At 42.0% G+C, this 24,006-nt stretch overlaps 1 protein-coding gene and 1 long non-coding RNA gene across 4 annotated transcripts; both read right to left on the bottom strand.

The window, feature by feature from the left end:
- Nucleotides 1–13: 13 nt before the first annotated feature.
- On the bottom strand, nt 14–23,664 carry LOC111244742 (uncharacterized). 3 transcript variants are annotated; one of them, XR_015320367.1, is made up of 3 exons: nt 8,460–9,446; nt 3,064–7,919; nt 1,292–1,434 (listed from the first exon to the last, which is right to left on the bottom strand). XR_015320367.1 is itself a non-coding variant. In XM_022792115.2 (2 exons), the coding sequence occupies exons 1-2, from the start codon at nt 23,047–23,049 to the stop codon at nt 1,233–1,235; spliced, it is 333 nt and encodes a 110-aa protein (XP_022647850.1). In that variant the 5' UTR covers nt 23,050–23,664; the 3' UTR covers nt 14–1,232. The 3 variants fall into 3 exon arrangements, 2 of the variants coding, with proteins under 2 accessions (XP_022647850.1, XP_086835345.1); XM_022792115.2 differs by lacking the exons at nt 3,064–7,919; nt 8,460–9,446 and adding an exon at nt 22,919–23,664 and having other exon boundaries at nt 14–1,434; XM_086979219.1 differs by lacking the exon at nt 8,460–9,446 and having other exon boundaries at nt 14–1,434; nt 3,064–3,631.
- Nucleotides 17,495–22,912, bottom strand: LOC147758023 (uncharacterized). The gene is made up of 2 exons (XR_015320368.1): nt 19,986–22,912; nt 17,495–17,974 (listed from the first exon to the last, which is right to left on the bottom strand). It is a non-coding gene; the product is annotated as an uncharacterized LOC147758023 (long non-coding RNA).
- Nucleotides 23,665–24,006: the final 342 nt, after the last annotated feature.

Raw genomic sequence — 24,006 nt, 5'->3', positions numbered from 1 at the left:
TCAGTCAGATAAATCATAGAAAAACTTGGTGGATTTTATTCGTTATATAGAATTGATGTTTTTCCAGTCGGTGCAGCAAGAAAGCTATATTGTCTTACACGTTTTATCCACTTATATACTTATCAGTAGTATTGGTACAAGGTAATAAAGCCGCGTAATTTATTTATTCCACTTCACGCACAGGGTTGTTTGTTGGTAATATTCGTTTTATTACTGTTATTATTAATTGTAGCTAGTGCTTTTTGTGTATGGAGTCCTACAGAAAACGATTACCACATCGTTCTAAAGACGTATCTTTTATATAGCAGATAATACAAAACGGTCTTTTGTCCGGTCGTTTGTTTTTTTTTTGTTAATATGTTTTTAATTTGACAATTTATTGGAATTTTCATTTTCACTTTAGTTTACAGCCTTTTTGTTAGCACCCTGTCTCGATCGCCTTATCTTGTTTGTACTTCGTCTTTTTTTGTATTGCAGCTAAATTTTTCGGAACTCGGTAACTATTTTGCTGTCTTTTTCGAATTGTCATCTTCATCTTCATCTTCACGATCGTTATTATATTAAAATATATGCGTATATATGATCACAACACAAAAACGACACGCACTCATACAGCAGCGTACGCCACGTTAAGGGCACACTTCATACCTTCACTCGCATGTGTATATGCATCAACTATTTTATGGATTAATATTAGATGTAGCTTTTACTATCATAATGTATATATATAAATATGTATATTTTTCCATTGACCTTTTGATGTTGTCTATCATTATTGATGTTATGGCTGTATCCCCATAACACTGTCCAATTGCTAACGATATAGCTGCGGTCACAAGAGCGAACACAGTCAATTATCTAAGAAAGTAGATTGGTTCAATAGAGGGTCATTAGTATGAAAATGCTTAAAAAAAACTAAAAGTTCTCAAAAAACCCACCAAAAGCGGAAGGAAACCGGCTTAATGGTGTACTCCTGCTAAGATCGAGAAGTACACGACTTCCGTAAAAAAGCTGCAAAAGTTTTTTTTTTTCGAGGTCGCAGATTTTAGCTTTCGAAAGAGGCCAGTCGTGTTGCTAGACGTTTCAGCACAATACAAGGACACTGCCTATTTCCTAGTTCAATCGAACTTCAAAAAGGTATGTGTACGAAACGATTTATTTTGAAGGGTGTTGTATGGAAAAAGAGTTTTGGTGAAGTTGATGCTGTGAAATAAGAAATCGAACGGAACATTCTAAGACCCTGCTACGTTTGCGGTGTTGTCCAACTGCATTTGCGTAGTCGTCTCTATCTGGTCAACTAGGGTGTCGTTGAGTAGCTCCCGGCGTTTGGCCTCGAGGGCCGGCAGACCCAGCACTAGCGAGACGATGATTGCGCCTAACGCAATTCCCATTACAACCGCTACAATTACGCAATCCCTACAAGTTAGGTAAAACCTGAGAACGAGAAAGCGACAATCAAACGTTATTAATAAATTATGATGTGTCAGCTAGTGGAGACAAACGTAGAAGATAAATAAAAAACAACTGAAATATATGCAGTATACATATACATACAGAATGGGGCAAAGATCACTTGGCAGATGTATGGTAGACATATACGATATACATACATACATATATATATACTACAGGTGCAGAATGAAGACCTTTAAACTTTCGATCTTTTTTCCCCATCCCCTATATACAATGACTACATAGAGTTATATGTACACAAGCGAACGAATCATATTTCAAATTGTTTACAGATGATGACTTTGACCTTAGTTATCCGTTATTTCAACGCTACTTTTTTTTCTATCATTTTGTTATCGTTATGGAATACTCGAAGACCGTACATCACATCAGCATCAGATCTCGTCCTTCGGCTATGGCGCGTACTCTTATACAATATACTCGCATTTTGAAATCAGCAGAATTGAGCAGTTTATCTGAGAAACATATGCCTTGAAGGAATATATTTTGTTATAGCTATCAGACAAAGGCTGGCACAGTGTCCCCCATTGTTTGATTCAGAAATTCTCAGCTTAATTTATCGGAAGCTTATTCTTCAGCTGCGAATTGTTTCTTGCATTGTTATGTAGCCGGCTGAGTAATCAGGAAATTACATCCTGCCGGTCACGCTGATCATAAGCTAAACTCCTTCGTGTTACGCTGTTGCGCCCAGTGTATCCCTTACGTACATGTATGGATTTACTAAGGAAATTAAACCCTTGCCAACATAATTATCAGAAAGATTAGTAGCCTGGTCAAATTCGCTGTCATCAATCAGCTGAATTGGTGGATACGACATAAGGGGGGCTAAATGTTACACTATGTCCCGTTCTCAATCTTGTTCTATAAATATGTAAATGTTTATTCAACTATATATATATATATATATTTTTTTTTTTCTTTTCTATGACAACTATTTGCACACATATTCTGTCATGTATTGTGTCAGTTATCTGGATTTTCATCTGGCCACTACAGGGTCTTTGTGGGGCGCCTTGGCACAATCTTCTCATCACGTTGTCCACGACAATATCACAGTGAGCCCCCTGATCACTTGATACGAAAAAGATAGCTAACAACTAATCAAGTTCTATATCTATAATCTTATATATATATATATAAAATTAACATATTTAGCTCAAAATTAGCTTGTGATGCCGTTAAAGTTCCTTCAGTATTATAGAGGGGGACTTGGATGGGGTTGATACAGAGATCTAAAAAATTGTTGTGTTTATGATATATTACTTGTGAGAAATTCGTCTTCCTGAATTACTGGGGGATAGTTGAAAGCGTCAATAGCAAAACAGGTTCCATTAAACTTGAATAAGTGACTACTTGTTGAGCACAGCCTGCAATGTGCTTGTTAATGTCGTAGCCAAAATGATATCATACAAGATACAATTTTGCGTCTATAGTGTTAACAATATAACAGTTAGATGATCGGCGACAATTAATTTACTTGAAATATTCATATTTATCGATATACCTAAAAAGGACGTAGTTGCGATGTTTCGTAGGTAAAACCAGTAGTCGACTATGAAAATGGTCGGAAGGAACATATGAAGAACTCACGAAGGTTGTCTAACGCTGTACACTCGAGACTCATCTCTCACGGTTCCGTATCCATGCGAAGGACTCGATTCAGGCCTGTGCCTCACGCGGCCGGCTACCAAGTAGGACTTCTCTGAGACCTTTGCCATTACGTTTAATTAAAAGGTGCTTATCAGGCCAAAAGACGCGACCGATCGCGCAACGAACCTCGACTACGCGGAGCGGTCTAGCTACACCCCTAGAGTGTAGCTATCTTTGTCGAAACCAATCGGAGTTCTGAGCTGTCTCTTTTTTTTTTTTACTTTGCAATTAAAGCACTTAACTTTCACCAACACATTCTTGGGCAATTGAGTTTTAGATATAGATCACAGGTACTTTCTTTTTTACCAATACGTATTACTGATAGTAAAGATAAGGCAATCTACTTGAACCACAACGATTCGCTGTTACCTTCCGCTTGTCACCCGCTGTGCGTCGTATAGATGCAATCAGTACGGGCACATTGACAATTAAGGGTGTCATGTCCCAATAAGTCCGTCCAATTCTTTAGCGTTCACTACAGTGAAGCCCAATCAATAGAGCGCTGCTGTCGTTAGCATTTTTTGCTAACAAACTAGTAAATGTATGTCCTATGGCCGAGGGTAAGAGAGTCCACACAGGGACGTAGCGGCGCGGCTTACCGAGGGATTATTTTCATCGAAATACGAACGTCACAGTGACATGGTACAAAGCATCACCACGGCGGCTCCAGTTAAGCTAGCTCACCAAAGACTTTCCTAAAACTCATGTTGTTATGGCACACATACGAATTCTAATTATCTAGTGAACACAACGAATTTACGTCAATTTAGTTAGAAGTCTTATTTAGGGCTCATTGTTTGGGGTCAGTTTCGCCTAGTGCAAAGGTCTAATCAATGAGCCTATTTGTTCAATTAAATCATTTCCGCTCAATTCGGAGTATACTGTTACAATAAGCAGACGATTAGTTCAATATCAACATAAAATGGTACTGCAGTATATATTTAATAATCGGGATTAAAAAAAGCCGGAGCTGTCCCTAGAGAAGGTTGTATGATATGAATAGAAGTGTATTTTCGAAATCTGGGAAATGCACTTCATTGTAAAAAATAAATAACGCCACGGTCTATCATTAAATTTCTCATGTCTTTTTCGTTCTGCCTCAGATTAATGGATGCCTGACTGAGAACTAAAATAAGCCGCGTTTTCTGGGATCGCTATTACTGAATCATATCGACGACCTTCCGCCTCGGGGAACCATTAGACATAGAATAAATTACCATAGACAGACCTGATCTAAAGCAATCCGGATAAGCATTTTGTGGGTGCTCGCTTACCCGGAGTTGCTCAGCAGGCTGCGGTAAATGTCACCTAGGATAAACCTTTTTCACCTTGTTATTTGATTGAAACACAATTGTAGATGTTTCTTTGTGTAGTTGCCCTTTTATATCAATACGAAATTAGATAGATCACCGCGAAACAATACGAATGTTTCTGGCATTTCTGATTTGGCCTCTCTCTGCGCTTAAATCTACTGTTATTTGCCGCGGTGGCTTTTACGACCAAGTCCCCGGCAGTCAAGACGGACTAATGGTAAATGCGTTGAATGCATTTCCTCGATCGAGTAGTTTGATGGCACCCTTTTATAGCCATGCCACCTTCAAACTGGTCAAGGCAGGATATATGATTATAGTTATTATTATTATTCTGCTTCTTCAATTTTGAGCAATAGTATCGTCATTCTGATAACGCGACAATTCACGACGATATTCTGCAGACGGGTAGGAGCGCTGGCTCCGTCAGAAATTTCCGGCGGCCAAAATGAAAATATCTTAGTGAATAAAGCCTTGCATTATTGAAGTGACAGACAGAAAACCGCAATCGTTCGGGTAGGAAGAATCGATCAAACTGAAACTTGGCGACATTATGGAATTCCCCCTCATCATATATGCTTATAAGGCGTATGAATATCTTCTTTGTTTCTAATAAACAAATACTGAACTATAGCGTACATCCGTGCTTACGACTGTATACAAACCCGTGCCAGAATCTCAACTGAACTCGAATAGAATGCGAAATCGAATCGGGCCGGATCAGGAACTGCGTACCCTGATTCATTTAAGTGTGAGCAAGCAATGCACAGCTTACGTAACGTAACGAGCACAGGGAGTCAATTTGTATGACGAAGAGAAGAAGCATGCGCGGCAAATCCTTAACGCATTGTTAGCACAAACACGACTTGGTTCTGGCAGGCACCATTGCGTGGGATCTTAGGCTAAGAAAGATGCATACTCCAGAACGATCCTATGGAAGGAACGAATTGGTGAATTGTGGTCTCAACAATAATAGGTCTAGCCGGTGGGATTAAGCCTCACACTCGACCCGCATAAAAGGGACACTGTGCTCTAATAGAGCTAATCCTATGTAAACTATATTATTCAAGCCTTCAACAAAAAAAGATTCAACCAACATAATCTAACTAGGCTACAGCAGTTGACATTGTATGCACTCCACGGCGTCCAGTACTCGTTGCATTTATCTAGAGTCCTAACAACTTTATACAGCATTAGTAATGATTTCTACCACATGTCCCTGTATAGATCGTCTGTCGGGACGCCTCTTTCTGAGCAAACGCTGGAGTACTGCTCCGCACCATGTACCCTACCGTTAATCGCTCTCAGCATCAACTGAAGGGGGCGATTTCCAGCGCCTTCCTTTGTACACCACGCTGCCTATGAAACACAGCCATGGAGGCAAAAAAAAAAAAGCGAATACTCACAAAGGAAAGCATTAATAATAATAAAAGCTAATATAATAATAATAAATAATCAGAGCAAACATAAATTCGACAAAGCAGTTCAATTTGATGAGGTAATCAAGTCGCTTTTTCGAAGAACTCGAATGGTTATTGAAGTTAGTTTCTGCTATGATCCGAAGCGAAGTCTAAATGGCAAGGACAGCCTAATGGATCCGTACGTAACGTTGCAAGCAGTCGTAAGTGCTAACACACCCTGAATCGCTCACGAGAACCGACCTCGAAATTGAATGTTTGGAATCAATCAACGGTGACGGGATATACGATATAATGAAATGGATAGGTGCGACATATGCATTTATTAGAAAAGTAACCTTGCCTACAACTGACGAGCGAGAAGACATTGGCTCAGGCTTCATGATAATGACAATTATCTCTTGTATTAGATTGCTATAGACATTAAGTATGCCACGGGTACGTTCTTGGCTTGACACTCCATAGCATTTCTGAACTCGTCGAACATCTTTTCGATCAGACGATTGGATGTTCTGGAAGACCAGTAAACAATCACTACATTATTATTTGTGCCTTATATATTATCATTATGTATACATGCTTACATAGTGGATTTGTGGTTATAATAGAATAAGCGACTGAACAGTAGCAACGTCGATTGGGAGCATATCGGCAGAGGAATTGTGGATAGATAATATCGGATGAAGGCCACGGGATATTTTACTATTTCAAGTGGCTCTGAAGTTTTGCTTGTTTGTGAAAGGATCAAAAGTTTACCTATATTAACAAGCCTATAAATGTATATCGATACTTTAGTTGCAGCTGGATCTGTAATAGTACTCAGGGCTGATGGCAGTCGAAGGACATCGTTGAAGTTTCAAATAGTGCTTCCAGCTATTCACCTAGAAACGGGACACGCCCCAGCAGGGGCGCAGGGGAGGATTTTAAATCTGAGCAGGAGCAATCACAGCGAAAGTAACAAACGAGATTGATGATTTTTTTTTTTTATATAATTTACAGCTTTCAGTTCTTTTGGAATGCATCGAACGCAATCATATACTTGCATCGTTTTACATTTGTTCCAACACTAAAAAAGAAGTTGTTGTTGCGCGTGCGGTGCGATCTTTAAAAAATAAGAGATGGTTGGAAACTCTACCTTCCTACTACTTCATCCGCTCAACGGTTAACACTTGATTAATATAAAACGAGACATTGAAAAAGGGAAGCCATAAACAAATGGCCACTGCCAACTCACCAACCTAAGAATCCCCACACGAAAAAAAGCACTTCTTTGATTCGGGTGGCAGGTAAATTGTAACAAATCGAATGTGTTTACTATTAGCGCACACACAATAAGTATATTTTGTAAAAAAAATACCATTGTTTATATCTGTGAGATCCTTCTGCCTGGGAGAAGTCAATAGGCTAGTTTGACGCGTTTTGCCAACGCAAGCGCCTTGATACGAAATTTACGTCACCACATAACATCTAAATATGACGGATAGTATTGAACTGGTCGAAGAAAACCTGTCTGCAGGGCGCTAGGTCTTATCCGTTAAGCGTACGCCGTCATGCTGATTTATTTGCATGTTCTAACAACCAGCTAATCGCTTGCACGAATCTTATCGATTGGTAACCGTCTCTTTCGCCCTTCCTAACTCTTTCGAATGATCGCGTCATGAATGGCAAAAAATGATCTGAATACAGGTCAAGGTTTTTCCAATGTTATATAGTAGGCAATAAACATTCGCGCGATATCCGATACCATTGCTGTCGACCGCTTATCTGAAACGTTGCCCCTGCTGGCTCAGTTGTTTCTAGTGTGTGAGACCTGAGCGTTCAATAGACTTGACTGTGTGCTATATCGGATCTATTGTCGGTCGATCAATCTAAAAATTTCTTCGTGACAAACAATCGTTTCTTACGCAATGCTGCTCTATTATGTTTTATAGAACCATTTGTATTTACATGCGACACGTTGAAGACGCCACATGACGTTCGGACGTCGTCAGCATTATTTGACAGTGTCGAAAGGAGTTGTCGACATATCATCTCACAAAGTAGGTCTTCGAACGAAGATTAGCTTCACCTAAAATACCAAGAAACAAAGTGGTCGGCTGGGGGCCTTGTCAATCACGCATTGGGCTTAGCGGTTTCAAGCTGATGAGACGCTGTGAGAATGAACGTCTATGCGAACGCTGGAAATACTAACAACGAACTGAGAAAAAACCTTTTTTCCACCAGCGGCTTTTGTTTTACAAAGAAATTCCCACACGGATTATTTAAATGATCTGCATTTTGGCTAGATTCTCTTTTTGCTCTGATGGGTCTGTTCTTGATGCGATTCAAACGTAAAAATTAGTCACTCAAAAACTGTTTTGTCTATTTAGCCAACGGAGGCCCTACGGTCAAGCAAAGTGATGAGCGACATTTTAAAGACGGTTCCACTTGATTCCTGTTATTTCAGTAATTGAATAATATGGAATAGAGTATCTATGCGATGAAGTGAATGATGACCGACGCTCTTACGCAGACCTGACATGCATAATAGAATATATTGTTTTCTTTGGCCAGGTCCTCTCGTCCTTTCTTGTTATTAAATGAAAAAAAGGCTGATAGCTGTTTTTACCTGCACATAACGCATAACGTAGAGCTCGGACAAAAACGGCCCATCCAACAAACAGTACTCATTTGCTGAGAAGGCCACACACGCCTGATTCCTCCGAAGCCATCAACTAATTAACGAACTGACCGATTGGCGACCAGTCACCGAAAATACATTACTGTCTATGAAAGTTCTCTTTTTGTCTCGTTCCTTTCCACGATATTTTTTTAGATCCGAAAAGCACACAATTTATCGAGCGGTGGAGCAATCACTCCAACCATCGATAACTGATAGCATTGATACTTTTGTCGCCGCCCGACGAACGCAGAGTTTGTCACGGCCGCAGCGCTTGTTTAACCTCCCAGACAGAGACTCGAATGCTCCGAATGAAACAACGAAAAGACCGTTGTCGTGTTTGTTGTTGAGATGCACTACGGGATCCTGACAATAGCCATTGCCGCCCGCTTCTCGCGCCCCCCAACCGCCCAACGAAACAACGAATCTCGTCGGGATTATTACAACCATCAAGATCATGCTTAATATTCGCAGGGGTGATAGTAGTCAAGGCAGAACCTCTATGGCCAACATCATGTATGCCCAACCGTCCGAGACATCTATGAGATGCTTCGAGAAAGCGGTGCAGTTGACATTGTGGCATTCGTTATTTCCCGTTATTAAAGTCCATTGTTAGCGTCGTAGCAAATATAACTACAACGGAACGGGCAAAGGAATAGGAATTGCTACGACGCATGGTTATCAAAGTGTACGATCATCGTTACGACGGCAACCTTATTTTGCACAGTTTCTTTCCGATAGATGGTCGATGAGTAACACAGGCTCGACAGTAGAAAGGTGAGCAGACGCTCATGAGAACTGCGTACAATTGTTTATCACTGCCGCTGCACTATGTGTCGCTGCTACAGGCACTTTTCTTCGTCGCCTTTGAAGTCGATTTTACGTTAAAACGACTCGACTGAGTTCACAGGTCCTGCATCAACAGGTTACTGTCCTTTTTACTGCGCAGTCGAAAAAAGACATATATAAAAAGTATATATATATATATATATATATATATATATATATTACTAGATTTCTCTGCTTTATTATCATAAGCGTAAATTTATGTTACTTTTCTGAGTCTGCGCTACACAAATTTTGTCATATTGACGAGTACAATCCCGGGAGGTGTACGGTTTGCTGATAACAAGGGCAACAACGGAAGCCGTTGCATCCGCTATCGAAAAGTGGCATCGAAGATGTCAAGAGTCGTTTTTCTTCTCAATGGCATAATTTTAACTATATCTACAAAAAAAGATGGTAGCTTGACGATGAGTAATAAGACAACAAACTATCAAAATTGACAGTTAGATAATGAAAGTTCGATTGTGCGGTCGGAAACTGTTTAAGACACAGAAGGGCTAATGTACCAGAACGTAGCAGTAAGAATTGCATGGAATGAAATCGAACCAGACCACGTAGAATTTAAGTTTTTTTTTTTCGTTTAATTTAAAAGCAGACCTGAAAATGATGGCAGTGGCTTTCTGGTGAGGTTTGCTTATTGATACAAGTAATGCAATGAATATACTTAAAGACATAGATGATAGCGTAGGTTACCCTCTTGTATAAAGGTTTTTTAAGAGTAAAAATAGCAATCGACGTGCGACAAGAAGGTGGTTACTGAACAGAATCCGGCGACAGAACCTGTCGATAATGACAGTCCGGCTTGATAGTTCAACCTCGCACACGGTAATCGATTTATTCTATTGCCATACTTTTGTGAAGTTTATTAACTAGATCCAAATCAATCGATTGATCTATCTTTATTGCGTTTTTTGGGTTGGCTTCGAATTCAAACCCTGAACCTAGCCTTCTGCAGCATGACAGGCTGATGCCATCGACCTAGAAAACATCCTGCTTTTCGAACCAGACCCTTAACATTTCTCCTTATATGCACGAACGTATACGTAATTCGGCATAATTCTTACCGTTACGTAGCCTAATAATATTACGTTTCATCGTGATCAAGTGATCTCTTTTCTTATATTTCCCCAAAAATTTGACGGTCTACGCGAGCAGACCCGTCGTCTTCTGAAGATGCATATATCCGACACGTACATATTCACTCCTACCTGCCTTTAGAGGCAGGGTGCATAAATCTTTCTCTTTCTTACTAGTATCGCTTTATTTTCATCTCCCTTCATCTACCTGCCGCCTCCAAGCTTGTTTTTCGTACAGGAAATTCGTCGCCGACGTAGGATAGACATGCAGTGACCACGACTTTGCTTCATTTTAACTTAACGAAGTTAATTTGTTTGCCTAGTAAAAGGCAAAGTTTTGCCCCGTGCAAAAGAACGCTTCTGGTTGCGACTGCGAAGCACGCCGAAGCCGGGCAACGCTGACTGCGATCCCATGCTTTGTCATTTATACGTGTCGCTAGATGAGCTCGTCACCACCGCTTCTAAAACGATTTCTTTCCTTCGACACTCTCAGCATCAAAATTCGTCTGCTCAATACCATCAACAAGAGCGAAAGCGGCAGTGACTACTGCTGACAGCAGCTACAATAAGCAGACGTCGATTCGTTAGCTCAACCCTGAGCATAGAAAGATGTAAGCAAAAGCCAGCGAAGAACTTGACGGACTTAACGCGAAGAACGGCGAACCAGCAACAGTAATTGACGTCTGAGGAGCGACTTACTACCGCTGGTCTTCGCCTGTTGATCTATCCATCAGCAACAGCGCCCGCGTTAATACCGTCACGACCAACAACTTTCTGTTGCAAGATAGCTCTGCAAATTCTCTTGAATTTGAACGATGAATTTTGGAGAGACCCAACCAACAATGAAAGATAAATAAGCGGGACTGAGGCTTGGATCACTCTCCAACTTCCCCTAGCTTCTTCGTTCACCAACAGCCAGGGGCAGGTGAAATTGTACCGCGATAAGACCTCGCAACTTCTGGCTTGAAATGAGGTTCTCCTGCTTCACTGGTTAATTAGTCATCAGTCCCCTGGGCGTTGTCTACTCCTTAAGTAACTTCACAGTTTCAATGCTATAGTTCATCAGTGGCGGCGTCCCGAACCGTGAGTACCTAACTGAGTAACACAGGAACAGCAAAATTACTGGCCACTTGGCACAGGAATCGACTTGAAGATGTTCACCACCGACTCTTTTAGCCCCTGACGAAAGCCGACGACTGTAAAAACTACGAACAGAGTCTAGTGAAAGAAGGGAAGAACTCTAGTGAACCTCAGCGAAGCTGCAAAGCTCCGGTGATTCACGAGCTATTCACATGAAGCTATCCGATCCAACAGTTTTTTACGTCTGCATCGTATTGGTCGAGTGGCAGTTGATGCCCATATTCACTGTGGCGACGGCGGCGCAGAAGCGGACGGAGCGCTAAAGCACAAGGGGGCCTTTAGAAAATAACTAGGCCCTCACTCAGTCGCATTCGGATCTGACGTCGCCGTCGAGTTAAATTATTCCGGTTAGTTCTTTCGATGCGCCGGCTCCCGATTGTTTCCGTCGACTACTACCGTCAGCTAGGTCGGTCGCTAAACGATGGCATCTACAGAAGACGATGTCCAGATTAGAGCTTCAACAGAAGAGCATTCTAGTTTCAACGCATCATTTTACGTTGCTGCTCCCCATTCTTATTTGTGCTACCGTTTTGATGCTGTCGCATTACCGGTGTCGGGCCGCTGTGGCTCGTCGTGTGTTAGCACAAAGGAACGAAAATTACCGCCATTACGGCGATCCAGTACTCTGGCGCGCTTCGCGTTGCGGACAAATACAAGGGAGGAGAACTCCCTTAGAATTGGGTTCATTCGTTCAGAGTCCATGGAAGTTGTCGTCGTTGTCGGTAATATTGTTGTTTCTGTCATTAGCAGTCGGAATCGCTCGGAAAGCGGCTGCCAACGGATGACGTCGGTGAAGCCACTACGAATCGCAAAGGGCAACCTGGCAGTGACGATTACTCAGCTGCTACTATTGCTGGCGGAGCTGTTGTTACTCGATGTTTCCGTCACTGGCCGGGGTCCCCCCCGTCTGCAGACAATCCCCGAACCTCCCAACTTCATTTCTCTTCGACTGTGTCCCACCATGCATGGCCAGCCATTGTTGCTACAAGCTATCACTCTGACTCGACTCATTTCTCGCTTCTCATAGACGATGGGATCCTACAAGAACATCAACAACAACAGAGTCAGACACCGGTGACTATTACCACTTGACGTATTAGTGGCTATGGGTACTATTAGCCATGGCTAGCTAATTTCCACTATGGCTGAGCGCCAGTTACGATTTACCGTTCGAAGCATAAGCGGCAATAAAAACAGGACAGTTACAACAGGCGAGCTGGCCGATATAAGAGGTTATTCTGATGGTATATTAATGAAACAAACCATCAACGCCACCTTTGTAACACCGTTTCCCTGAATTGGTACAATATACACCAAGCAGTATATTTACATACAAATATTATATTATAATATCATAGTATAACGAAGCTAAGTAACCCTTCGTTACAGTTTACGCATATTATTACAGCAGGTTGAATAAATGTTGTAGGTCGAAACGATCCAACCAACGCGTAAAGGCCAAAGATCTCACATTATATATATATATATATACATATACATATACATATATATAGGCGCCTGTACTATAATATTTACTGAAACGCTAGCAGACAGTCATACTGTTAAACCACCGCTGCGCATCGCACAGAGGTAAGGTACAGACTGAAGTCAGCGGAACTTAAGCCCGATTTCGGACGAAGGTTACCTATGCCAGAAGAATACGGAAAAAGTCAGAGAACGATTATTGATGATGCTAGCAACACTATCGCGGGTTGCTTTTGCTCGTGCTGTTGATGTTCCGCTTCCTTCCTCCGCTATGGGCTACTTCGGTTGTTCATGAGCGCCGCGAGTACCTTTACAATCAGTGTGACGCCCGCTTACTCATACATATTTGCGTAGTCGGAAACCGACAAACAGTAGCTACCGGATACTGTTTCATCAGCAAACAACAACAGTAGCAGCATCAAAAGTACTACAATATTAAAAACGCGTAAGGGACCTTTGCCTCCCCAACAACTGACACAGTTCACTCGTCAAACGCTTCTGAGTGCAAAACAACAACGGCATAGAGCAGAATCGTGAAGAGAAATGAAGTCCCAGACAAAATGTAGGTACACGAAGATATCGCTAAGTTTTTCGTTCAGGTCGTTTGTTCCGTGTTGGAAACAGCCAGCTGGCTGATGGAATGTCTAACGGCGCCGCCAAACCTAAAATTTGAAACCTCTAGTTCAGGTCTTTCTGACCATTAAAATTATTCACTGGTAGTAGATAACAGATTCTGCATCCAATAACAGGAGTGCCAGTAGACTTGTCAATTGGACAGAGCTTACGCCTCTGGTGCCATGCTGAGTCATTAACGGTTCAGTAAAGCTCGATAGTCCAAATAGCCCAATTATACGTACGAACAGTATCGTTATAATTAAGCGTTGCTTTAGCAGTAGAACATAACTGAGAATAGAGCAAACCACCACCGAGACAGATCAGTATTAGTGGTTATACGAAAATGGCTGTTTTCAAGCGTCGCACATCAAGCTAGCGGGTGCCTATTGGTAACAGCGTATCGTTTACTCCCGTTGAGGGCGAAGCAGCAAATGATAGTTGAGGCAAGAGAGTTGTCTCTCACGTAGTAGGGGACATCTGTAATATGTCTAAAGGCTTGATTACGTAATGCTGACTGACCGCTTACAATACGATAGAAGTTTGCAAATGGCGTCAGTAAACAGCGTTAGCAGACGATTCACGCTTTGCCTTTAACTTTCGGTTTGGCGAAAGTGGAGGTCCTGTTGACACTGTGCCGGTTCCCGTGCGGGGCCTGACTCCGGTTAAAATTGACGGTGCTTTAATGAATCTGCCGCTGTCACTCAATTGATGTTTGTTTGATGCGAGACCTCGTTCAAAAAAAAGACCTCGTTCGTCTGCAATCCGATCGTTTGCGTCCGATGCTACGCGTAGACCATATGAAAGCGTGCATGAGACTGACGCATACGTCTTATTCTACTCTGAATAGCTGAGTCGATCGATTGGTGTAATATGTTTGTATATTTCACGTAAGCTAGCATGCAACGCGGGTGATATGCAGGACTTTGAAAGTACCCGGCTTAGCCACAGGACAAGTAGCCATAAGCAAGCAAACTTCGTTTGCTTCGGTCAACTTTTCTGACTACATGGCGCCACGTTTAGCACTGACGTTGCTACTCCGGTTTGATTTATTTCTATTTTAATAGAAATCGGTAATCTGCACCAGTTTACAGCCAGACACTTCTGTGCTGATACCGTTTCAATGTTTTTACGTTTATTCTTATAAATTACTTCATTACTATCATTATTTTATGGCGACTGCTGTGGAATCAACCTGGGCCTAGATTCTTTTTGTAATTCACTTACGTTATTAGGATCTCACTACATCATGGTCGTTTTGCCCTTCCTCGTAATAAAAAAATGGCGCCATGTTCCGAAACAACTGCCTGTACATAAGCACTATATTATCTAATAGATATTCAGTCCCACGGATAAGCCGATTACCGGCATCCAGACGCACCGAAAACGTTAACTTCCCCACGCATAGTCGCATGTCGCAATCTCAGGTACGTCTCGTTCCTGTTCGTCATTCCTCTATGTCATTGTACGGTGTTTGGGTAGGCCAATAACGTGTGAGTCAAGGAGCGATGGCGAGCGACTTATCTGGCGTGACGATACTAGCATCGGTCTTTGTTGTTGCGCGTGCCGAAGTAAAAGCCCGATCGGTCCCTGCGGGTAGACACTAACCGAAACGAATCTCTGTTTTTTTCGGCATTTCGCTACTTGTCCGTGGCAAGCTCGTAGCAATGCGAAGCTTTATGCCGAGCTAACGAAGCCGCGTCAGGCGGCCGTTGCTATCACCACCAGCATCCCGATCGGCCGACGCCTCTTCTTGTTAGTTAGCGGCTTACCCATCCGCTAGGCAAAGTATCTAAAGGGGTCTGAAGCTGTCATATTCAGGTGACCCGCTACAACACTTGGGCAGGTGATGGCCACGCATCACCTGCCGCTATTGTTACCGCTGTGTCTTCTCATAGTATTTGTATTATCTTTGTACTGCTTGAAGTTGGCCATCGTGCAGACGGCCGCCGTTAGATAATGTCTGGCTAGCATCACGCAGCGCCTTGGTGTCAACCTGTATCGTATGGCATCATTCTTGTGGTAATAGATGGTATTGTCGCGTTCGTGCTTGTACATAGTGTGGCGGTATAAATATTGTAAAGCTGCGTTTGAGGACGCCGCGTCACTAACTACTTGTGGTAGATAACAAATATAAACTGTGATAGAGGCTTCCTGTACCGATAATTAGCTCTGAAGTTCGCAGTTGAATTGCAGTAGGAATACAGCGCATCACAAGTTCGAACAATTTGAACCTGAAGACGTACGTCGTGAAAAAAAATATCTGCCTAACGCAGAAATGCTTAATGGCAGTACAGAACGTGAAGTAACCTCCAACTACCCTGAAAAATCCTTGAAAAGTTAGAGCCGACGAAACACATTTGACAGTCAGAACTTTCCATTCAATGTCTATGATAGAATCAAGCGTATATTGGCTGTAGTGATTGCAAAAAATTTTCCTATTCATTACGGCCATACAATTTCAATGTAAAGCCCTGTTGAATAAGTATTTAACGTATGAACTGCCCAAACAAAGCCCAATATTTTGATTTGAGAAAACTACCTTACTGGAACTGGGCCGTATTTACTGAACAAGTTAACCATTTATCGACGCCTTCTGTGTCATGTTCACATATTTACCAACGATTTGGTCAAATGCCCTTCCATTGAGCCATCATTTCATAAGAACTGCTAAATCAAACATTAGTAAATATACTTCTATGGGTACCTGCGAGCGTAACTAACAACTAGTACGAGCAAAAGCCTTTGATAGGGTCCTGATACTTAGAACATGACGAATCTAGTTACACTAAAGGTCAACCTTATATTAGGTTATTCCTATGCTCCACCTATGCTTAACTTCTTCTCAACATCCAACGATCTATAGTCGCATAAACACAAGTCAATTTCCTAGACGAAGGTGAATTTTTTTCCCTAATTAGTTTTAAATGTGTCTTGAAAAACCAATAGGCAAAGGCGGTTTGAGGTCTTAGGCAAAACTTTCCTGTGCAGCTTTGCAATTACGTTTCCTTATCGAAAAGTTACTGTCGACTGTTTACGTATCGAAAAGATGCTTCCAAGTCTCACAATTACAATGTTTCGGTGTGAACTCAATAATAACACCTCTATGACAATATTACCGCAGCTAAAAAATCCTTCATCTAAACGGACAGCCTAGTAATGGCTAGAATAAAAAATGTACTCATAGTTATAGTGTGACACATACACAAGACCATAGTCTGGCTTACCCTCTCTGTCTTGCCAATCGAGAGTTGACATCTGTCTATTCTACTTCGCTAGGTTTGCTAAACTAAGTATACCTTCCCATCATTATTATTATTATATAAAACACTCATGTCAGCTCTATCTTCCGGTTGGAACCTGCGGCCTGCAAATAGAACGCCCACGCTTACGCAGCCGCAGCATCATCGTAACTGTTGTCTTCGTCTGTCTCGGTAGAGTTTACTATGAATAAATGTGACTATGGACCAACTACGCTATCGGCCGCTGTTGCTACTTTTGGGTCACCCACCCGAGCCCACCCACTCCGGCCTGAAGTAAACAGACTTCTGTAGATTCATGTGAAAATTGCGAGCATATCGTAACTAGCTAGCCTTTTGTTACTGCTGACTTTGCTACTGCACCGATCGCTAGCTGCTGCTATTGGTGATGAGAGAAGAGTTTGGCTGTTGATGAAGGCGTGATGTTGTAACTACAACTAGGCCCCGCCAATAAAAGGGGTAAAGGAAAGCAGCGCGCGTCATGAGGTGGGATTCAAGCACAATAACCCTCGCTACGACAGAAAACAAGTTACGGATATAGCAGTAGTAATAAAAAAAAAAATAGTAATAATCGAGAATTTTATTTATCCCGTGGGTGACTGAACCGAGTGCCGAAGTTGTGTGGTTTATCAATTTATGCGGGAATGAGAAAAATAAGGGACAGAAGAAGGAAAAATGCCGGTTTTTTTCGTCGTTTTCTCATCGTCGTCGTCGTCGTCGTCGGCGACAGCAGCGGCGCAAGATGTTTTCTATTTGTCAGACAGCCAAAAGCGTTCTTCTGATTCGTGACCGATAATGAAAGCGTCCGTCTAGCCGTTGTGTGGAACAGATTCAACGACCGGTGGCTTCCGATGGGAACTGCGAGCCTTTGAATGTAGCTACTGCCGCTGCTACCGCTCTTTAGGCTACATGGCTATTGCTATTGTTGGCGTTGTTGTTGTTATGTAACTTTTGGAGCTGAGCTTTTGACGATGTTTGATGATTTTTTTTTGCTAAACATAGTTGCAACTGTTAAACGGGGGAGTTTAACATTCTTGTTTTACCGCTAGAAGACAGAAAAAAGCAGATTCAATTGAACCGAAACGTTACTTCGATAACATTATGATTCTACAATCCTTGCACACGTGTGTATCTAAATACAGAGGGGCACGGAGTACACTTCCAAGCTGCCGCTGCTGCTGCTGTGCTGTAACAACAATAGTGTACACGCGCGCAAAAATCGAACTGTTTTCGTCTCTGTGATTGTGTGGGTGTCTGTGGAGGTGTGTTTGTGTGTGTGCTTGGGTTTGTGGGTGTCTGCATAAGTAGCGCTCTCACATGCCTGCAAGCAACATTTCATTGCGTACCGATACTTCGTAGCCCTATGAAGACCAAATAAGCTAGGCAATACTGTTGAATCAATGAGAAGACAAAACTGAATCATAGTTTATCTGCCGCAGGGCTCGGAATGAAAGTTGCCCGACTAAAATTGTACATAAGCTTAAAAATATGTTGAACGTAGAGGGCAGCTGTCACGATAACCTACGCTTTTTGCTTATTCAAAATACGAATCGTTGTAACAGTATTTCGCCAAATATCAAAGGAAATTCTCTGTCGCAGTGCAACACGGTAAAAATAGAAAAAAAAAATCTCGAAATCTGCAAGGCCGAAATCGGCAAGACAGATCCATCACGGCTCGTACTAGCATAGGGCCAGAACGTCGGATAAAGGAGTGGCTTCGCGCGGGTCCTTTGCGTCCTTTTTGTCCCTTTCGCTGAGAAAAACACAAAAGCCATGAAGCATAGCTGCATACAGGCGTAACACAATATAACAATGCACCATATAGTGGGAAAAAACGACACCAAATTGCACCGAGGCATCTATTTTATTTGTCTTATCTTGCATAACCCACACCATAATGCGTGCACGTCCCTTACATGCACGTGTGAATGAATATCTACTTTTGAAACTCATGTCATTGCCTCACGCATACTCATTACTTTATTTCAAATACAAATAGCGTTAATTACATATAGTAGATTAAACCCATGTGTTTATCATTCTTCCCCCCCACCACCACCATTAGTAGTAAACAAGTATTGCTATAATATTTAGTGTTTCGTCAATAGTGTGCATAACTAAACGTCTGTATCCAATCATAATCCGCTGTATTAATGGTTTAAACGGACGCCTACAGCAGTTGTAAGTCGTCGATCTGCAACTATAATGTATGGCTTCCCTTCAGCATTACGAATATCGCCAACAACGTTGTCATGGCCAGCAGCAGCAGCAGCCCCCCTGTTAATACATATCTATCAACGAGTGATGGAAAAAAAAGGCTTACTGGCATTCGACAAGTATGAGTTTTGTTTGCGGATAAGATCAGCGCAGAAATGACGCCGTGCGTCTGAAATAAATAAGAGCAGACCGCTACACAGATGACTCGTCATTTTTAGCAAAGCAATGGATAGACTGCACTCTCAAGATTCTAATAGTATGTAAAAGTAGTAGTAGTGTATATAACGAAGACTGTGAACACTCGAATGACTCTGTTCAGTTTGATGATGAGAACAACTTATTAAAAGTTCCAATTCCTTATTGTTTTTTTTTTAACTTGAATCAAAAAACTCGGTTGATATTGTCATTTTCTAATGCTAAACGTTTCTACCTATCTATCTGTACTGAATAGAACCAACACGCCTAGGTAGTCAGATAAGTAAATCCGCATCCATCACCTCACATGTACTCAGATACGCGTTTCGAATAAAAAAAAAATAGCGAATGTATACTTTTTCCGGCACCATATCAATTTTAGAGGCTACTTCGGCCATAGACAGACGACGTATGTGACGGCAGTCTTCCTCCAGATGTTACCCCATTTTTCGAACTTAGCGTTGGCCCTAATTCTGCTAACAGTAGTTCATTTGGCGTCAGCATGACGCGGCAATATTTTTAGACGTGTTGGCGTTACTCCTGCTGCTGCTGCTGCTGTTGTTGTTATCATCTTCTGTGTTCGACTGGACGAAGTGTTCGTTTAATTTCGTAAAATTAAGTACGTCCACTGCGCAAGTACTCACATGTACGCCATGACTATTAACCTTATCCGATTCGAATCGGGCACTACTCGCGGTCGCCCACGATACAGCTGTCCGTACGCAAACGTTGGCTGTGCTTTTGTGTACCCATCGCAGCATCATATCAGACCTGTCGAAGTCATCTATAGCCATTCTCAATACGTGTGTCACCACTATGCCGAAGCCTGTTTGGAGATTTTAGCATAACATGAATGTGGATCTGATACAGAGTGTCTTTCGTCGGTGCCGATGCGTGCATTGTTGGGCAGAGAGTAATACCGGTCTGGTCAGAAATGTGGGTCGTGGCTTTCCGGCACAATTATCAGTGTCAAAACATCATTCTATAATAATATAGTTATCGTTAGTATTTTAAAGATTGTCACTGGTAGACGATGATTAAAAATTGGGTACCAGCATCATAAATGGACCCAGGGAACAGACAACCATGCAGTAAAATTGAATATACTTTCGTCCTCGCGTTTCGTGAGTCGCACGAATCTTCTGTGAAGTCTATGAAGTTCAATATTTTTTAAGGCCTAAATCAATTTAGTTACTTTAGTTGATGACGGTACAGGTGCACAGCCTTGCGACGCTGGTCTTTAGAAATAATATATAATAAAAACAGCACTAGCCGAGCCATGCACTATATATAGATTACAGGAAACCAATTAGCCAAATGGTTCAATACTATGCGGATAGCACTATTATACGCATCATTTTGTAACTGGAGGAATAGCTTGTAACCCTCTGCCAGTAAGGTAATCTAGATTTCAGAAACCAGTGTATAATACAAGCAAAATCACACACCATGTATTGAACATCGCTATGGGTTTCACTGTTCCCCCTTGTGACAACAATAAATTGCAATACAATGCAGCAAAATCTATATCGAAAATGGCTAGATCGTTTGGTAACGTCCAGTTTCATTTTAATAGGGAACGCGGACGTACGTCCACCCTGTAACCGAGATCTTTACACGAGAAATTTAGAGCCATTTTGTTTATGAAATAATTAGTATGCAATACAAATGAACGAATGGGCCGGCCACGTGAAACGCTTGCGATGATACATACGATGAAAGGAAAACAACATACACAGTTATTCCTTAAAAATCCACAGCAGCCTTACGAGCAGGCTGAATATACACCATCATTGTCCACTGCGTCGAATTCAAGATGCTTTGAGCTATACGTTAGTAGTTCATACTGCTTCAAACCTCTGGCGACATCTCCGAACACAAAGCGAAATTTACACCTCCTTACGTGCGTCTTAGTTTTCTAGGCAAACATGTTACCAATGCACAATCACTGAGTTTATCCAATTTTGATTTGTCAATAACCCTTTACGCAACCCAACAGTAGCCAGCATCTTTTCGAAAGAAGGTTCGATACAGATAATACTATTCGAATTTCCAATTAGCGCCTGCAACGGAAAACGCACTCAAGCATGAGCTCTGTTCTGCCTTAACAAATAACAACGGGGCAACCCAACACTGACTGGTTATGAGGAAAAATATTACGCAAATTACAAAGCCCGATTGCTTGATGCGATGATTGAAAAGGGAACGCGGAGATGAGTTAAAGCAACTAAATAGACGCGCTATAGTAATATCGTGGCGTTGGTCCTGCCATGCATCCCGAGTAATACGCTTATTTCGGAACTCTGCGAAGTCGTGCACACAGTCCGTCGCGTCTGGCTAAATAAGCGCCATGCTTACTCAACCACCACAAAAATAGCATCCTATTTTATGTAGTTGCTGTTGTTTGAATCTTGGTTGGTCGCGGTGCAGGAGTTTTCATTGTAACCGCTGAACCCGTGAACGAAGCGGACTCACTGGCGCATAACGCGAGACGATGACGTGAGCTGATGCCACCACCAATAACATATTACGGCACATTTTAGCAATTCTGATGTGAAATTTATATCAAGTTTCGTATGGCTATATAGCACTACTAGAAACTATTAAGAGTTTTTGATGATGACGACAACGACACATATTCGAAATGTGGTTTCTGCGTGCTAATCGCTCAGCGTTGCAGGATGGAGGTTCGTTGTCATGGCCAGCTATTAGTAAACATACTGTAGAAAAACACTATCTAGTCCTATCTAGTTCCTCTACAATTAGTGAAAATAACTACTGTTTACTGGCCTACACAGCGATGAAGATTTTTACGTTTAAAGTACCTTAGAGAGAGGGAAATTTCGAACAGTACGTAGTATACGATTAGAGGCCATGCCCGCAACACATCGTGGCGTATAGCCGGTGTTGCTGATGCAAAAGCTAAGCCAACTAAAACATCTCCCAGTATTGATTTCAACGAATCTTTCCTCTACTAAATTTACTGATAAAGTTGATTGTTGTTCCAGTAATGCCCATTGGGACAGACATAACAGGCGTCTTTGGAAAGGCGAGCGACATTTCGACGCCGAGTAACCACAAATGGCTGTGTAAAAATCTTGAGCTGTTGCTTTTTTGCCCGACCTAATTTGTCCTATTTTTGCTACTACTGTGGTAGGTCAGAAATAGGCGGGCAGTAGCGCACTTGTGCCAAGATAAAGTAATCCAATGCCAATAGCGGGTTTGCACAGAATCTACGGTAATAATAAAAACCTGTCTACTTGATGCGTTATTATTTGAACTTATAGAAATGAAGCTGTGCCCCTCACTGGCCCGCCACGGCAAAGACCTTGTCTCTCTAAGAGCTTCCTCGGATAAAGCTAGTACACTAATGCTGCTGCCTCTGTCGAAAGTCTTCGTTACAGATGCTTCGTGTCCGTTCATAGCCACACTTGATCTGCTATTAGCTGTGCGTGACTTCGAAAACGATTCGACAAAATCAATCGCTTTTAGCTATTCTCTGCTGTAACCTTTCCGGTAAGTTTTCCTTGATTTTCCCAAGAATAAAAATCACCACGTAAATAAAGCTATGACTTACTTTTGATATCGCCGGCAGGTGTTGCCTGCCCCTTGCGTCGCTGAATCATCCGCGTTCGCATCCTTTCCATTTTGGTCGGATGTCTCAAACGTCGGAATTTGCGTGTAGTCGGCTACGTTTTCCCGTGACATTTTGACAATTTTTTAATAAACTCTTCTGTATTGCAAGCGCACCAATACAAACAAGTCTTAAGCCAGCTACGAACTTTGAAGTTAAGGTTTGTCACTGCGTACGAATTCACTTTTCTTTTGTCGACCGTGCAGTTACCAACCACAGTGAAGCTCTCGTAGTATAATATTGTATGCTGCACTCTGATTTCTTTCACTTTTTCGTACGGCTTTACAAGTCACAAGTGGTTATCGGCCGCTGGTCAGCGTAAGCTGTCACGCGAGATTGAAAGAAGTTCGCGACGAATACGAACGAAGGCAACTAATACGTCCTGAGGGATTCCGGTCGAGTCAAATTCAGCTGATGTTTGATTTCTCGAAAAGTTTACCGAGATCGAACGGCTGTCCGCTTGTACGACAGTCGTAAATCCCTTCTTAACTTAAAGAAAAGTACACTTTTAGCTTCAGTCAACACACGAACAGTGAGCTGATGGGTGAACACTCGCGAAATGGGTTGGGCCCCAGAAGTCTGAAAGACAACCGTTCTGCTCAGGACAGTCGGATCGCTTCGGATCAGCTGAATGGGAAAGGGCTACTGTTAGTGTCTCACTCGGAAGCTAAAGGCACTAACAGACGACAGATCACAATAGCAGAAAGGCCGTTCAAGTTCGATCTGAAAAGAGGACCAGACAGTCGAAAAGAGAGGGAAAGCAGTATCAACTGTGGATTGGCGGGCAAACTGAGTTGAGAAAGTAGCGTTGACTTGAATCAAACTTGATAATTCTACTTAGACGCCAAGTCAGAATATTTCTTTGTAGCAGCATACAGCTTTCATATTCAACTATATCTATAGGTTTTTGACTGCAAATTTAATAGCCCCGTGACAGAGGCGAGGGGGCGAACAGCTTGTGATTTCTTGGAAAACGATTGGTGTTCAGTCATCGTATATATACATATACGATGACTACATATATATACATA

Source organism: Varroa destructor, unplaced genomic scaffold (genome assembly GCF_002443255.2).
Source record: "Varroa destructor unplaced genomic scaffold, Vdes_3.0 BEIS01000002.1, whole genome shotgun sequence".
In the NCBI taxonomy this organism is placed as follows: Eukaryota; Metazoa; Arthropoda; class Arachnida; order Mesostigmata; family Varroidae; genus Varroa; species Varroa destructor.
Note: the sequence above shows the minus strand (reverse complement) of the source record. Positions and strands in the feature narration are given on the sequence as shown.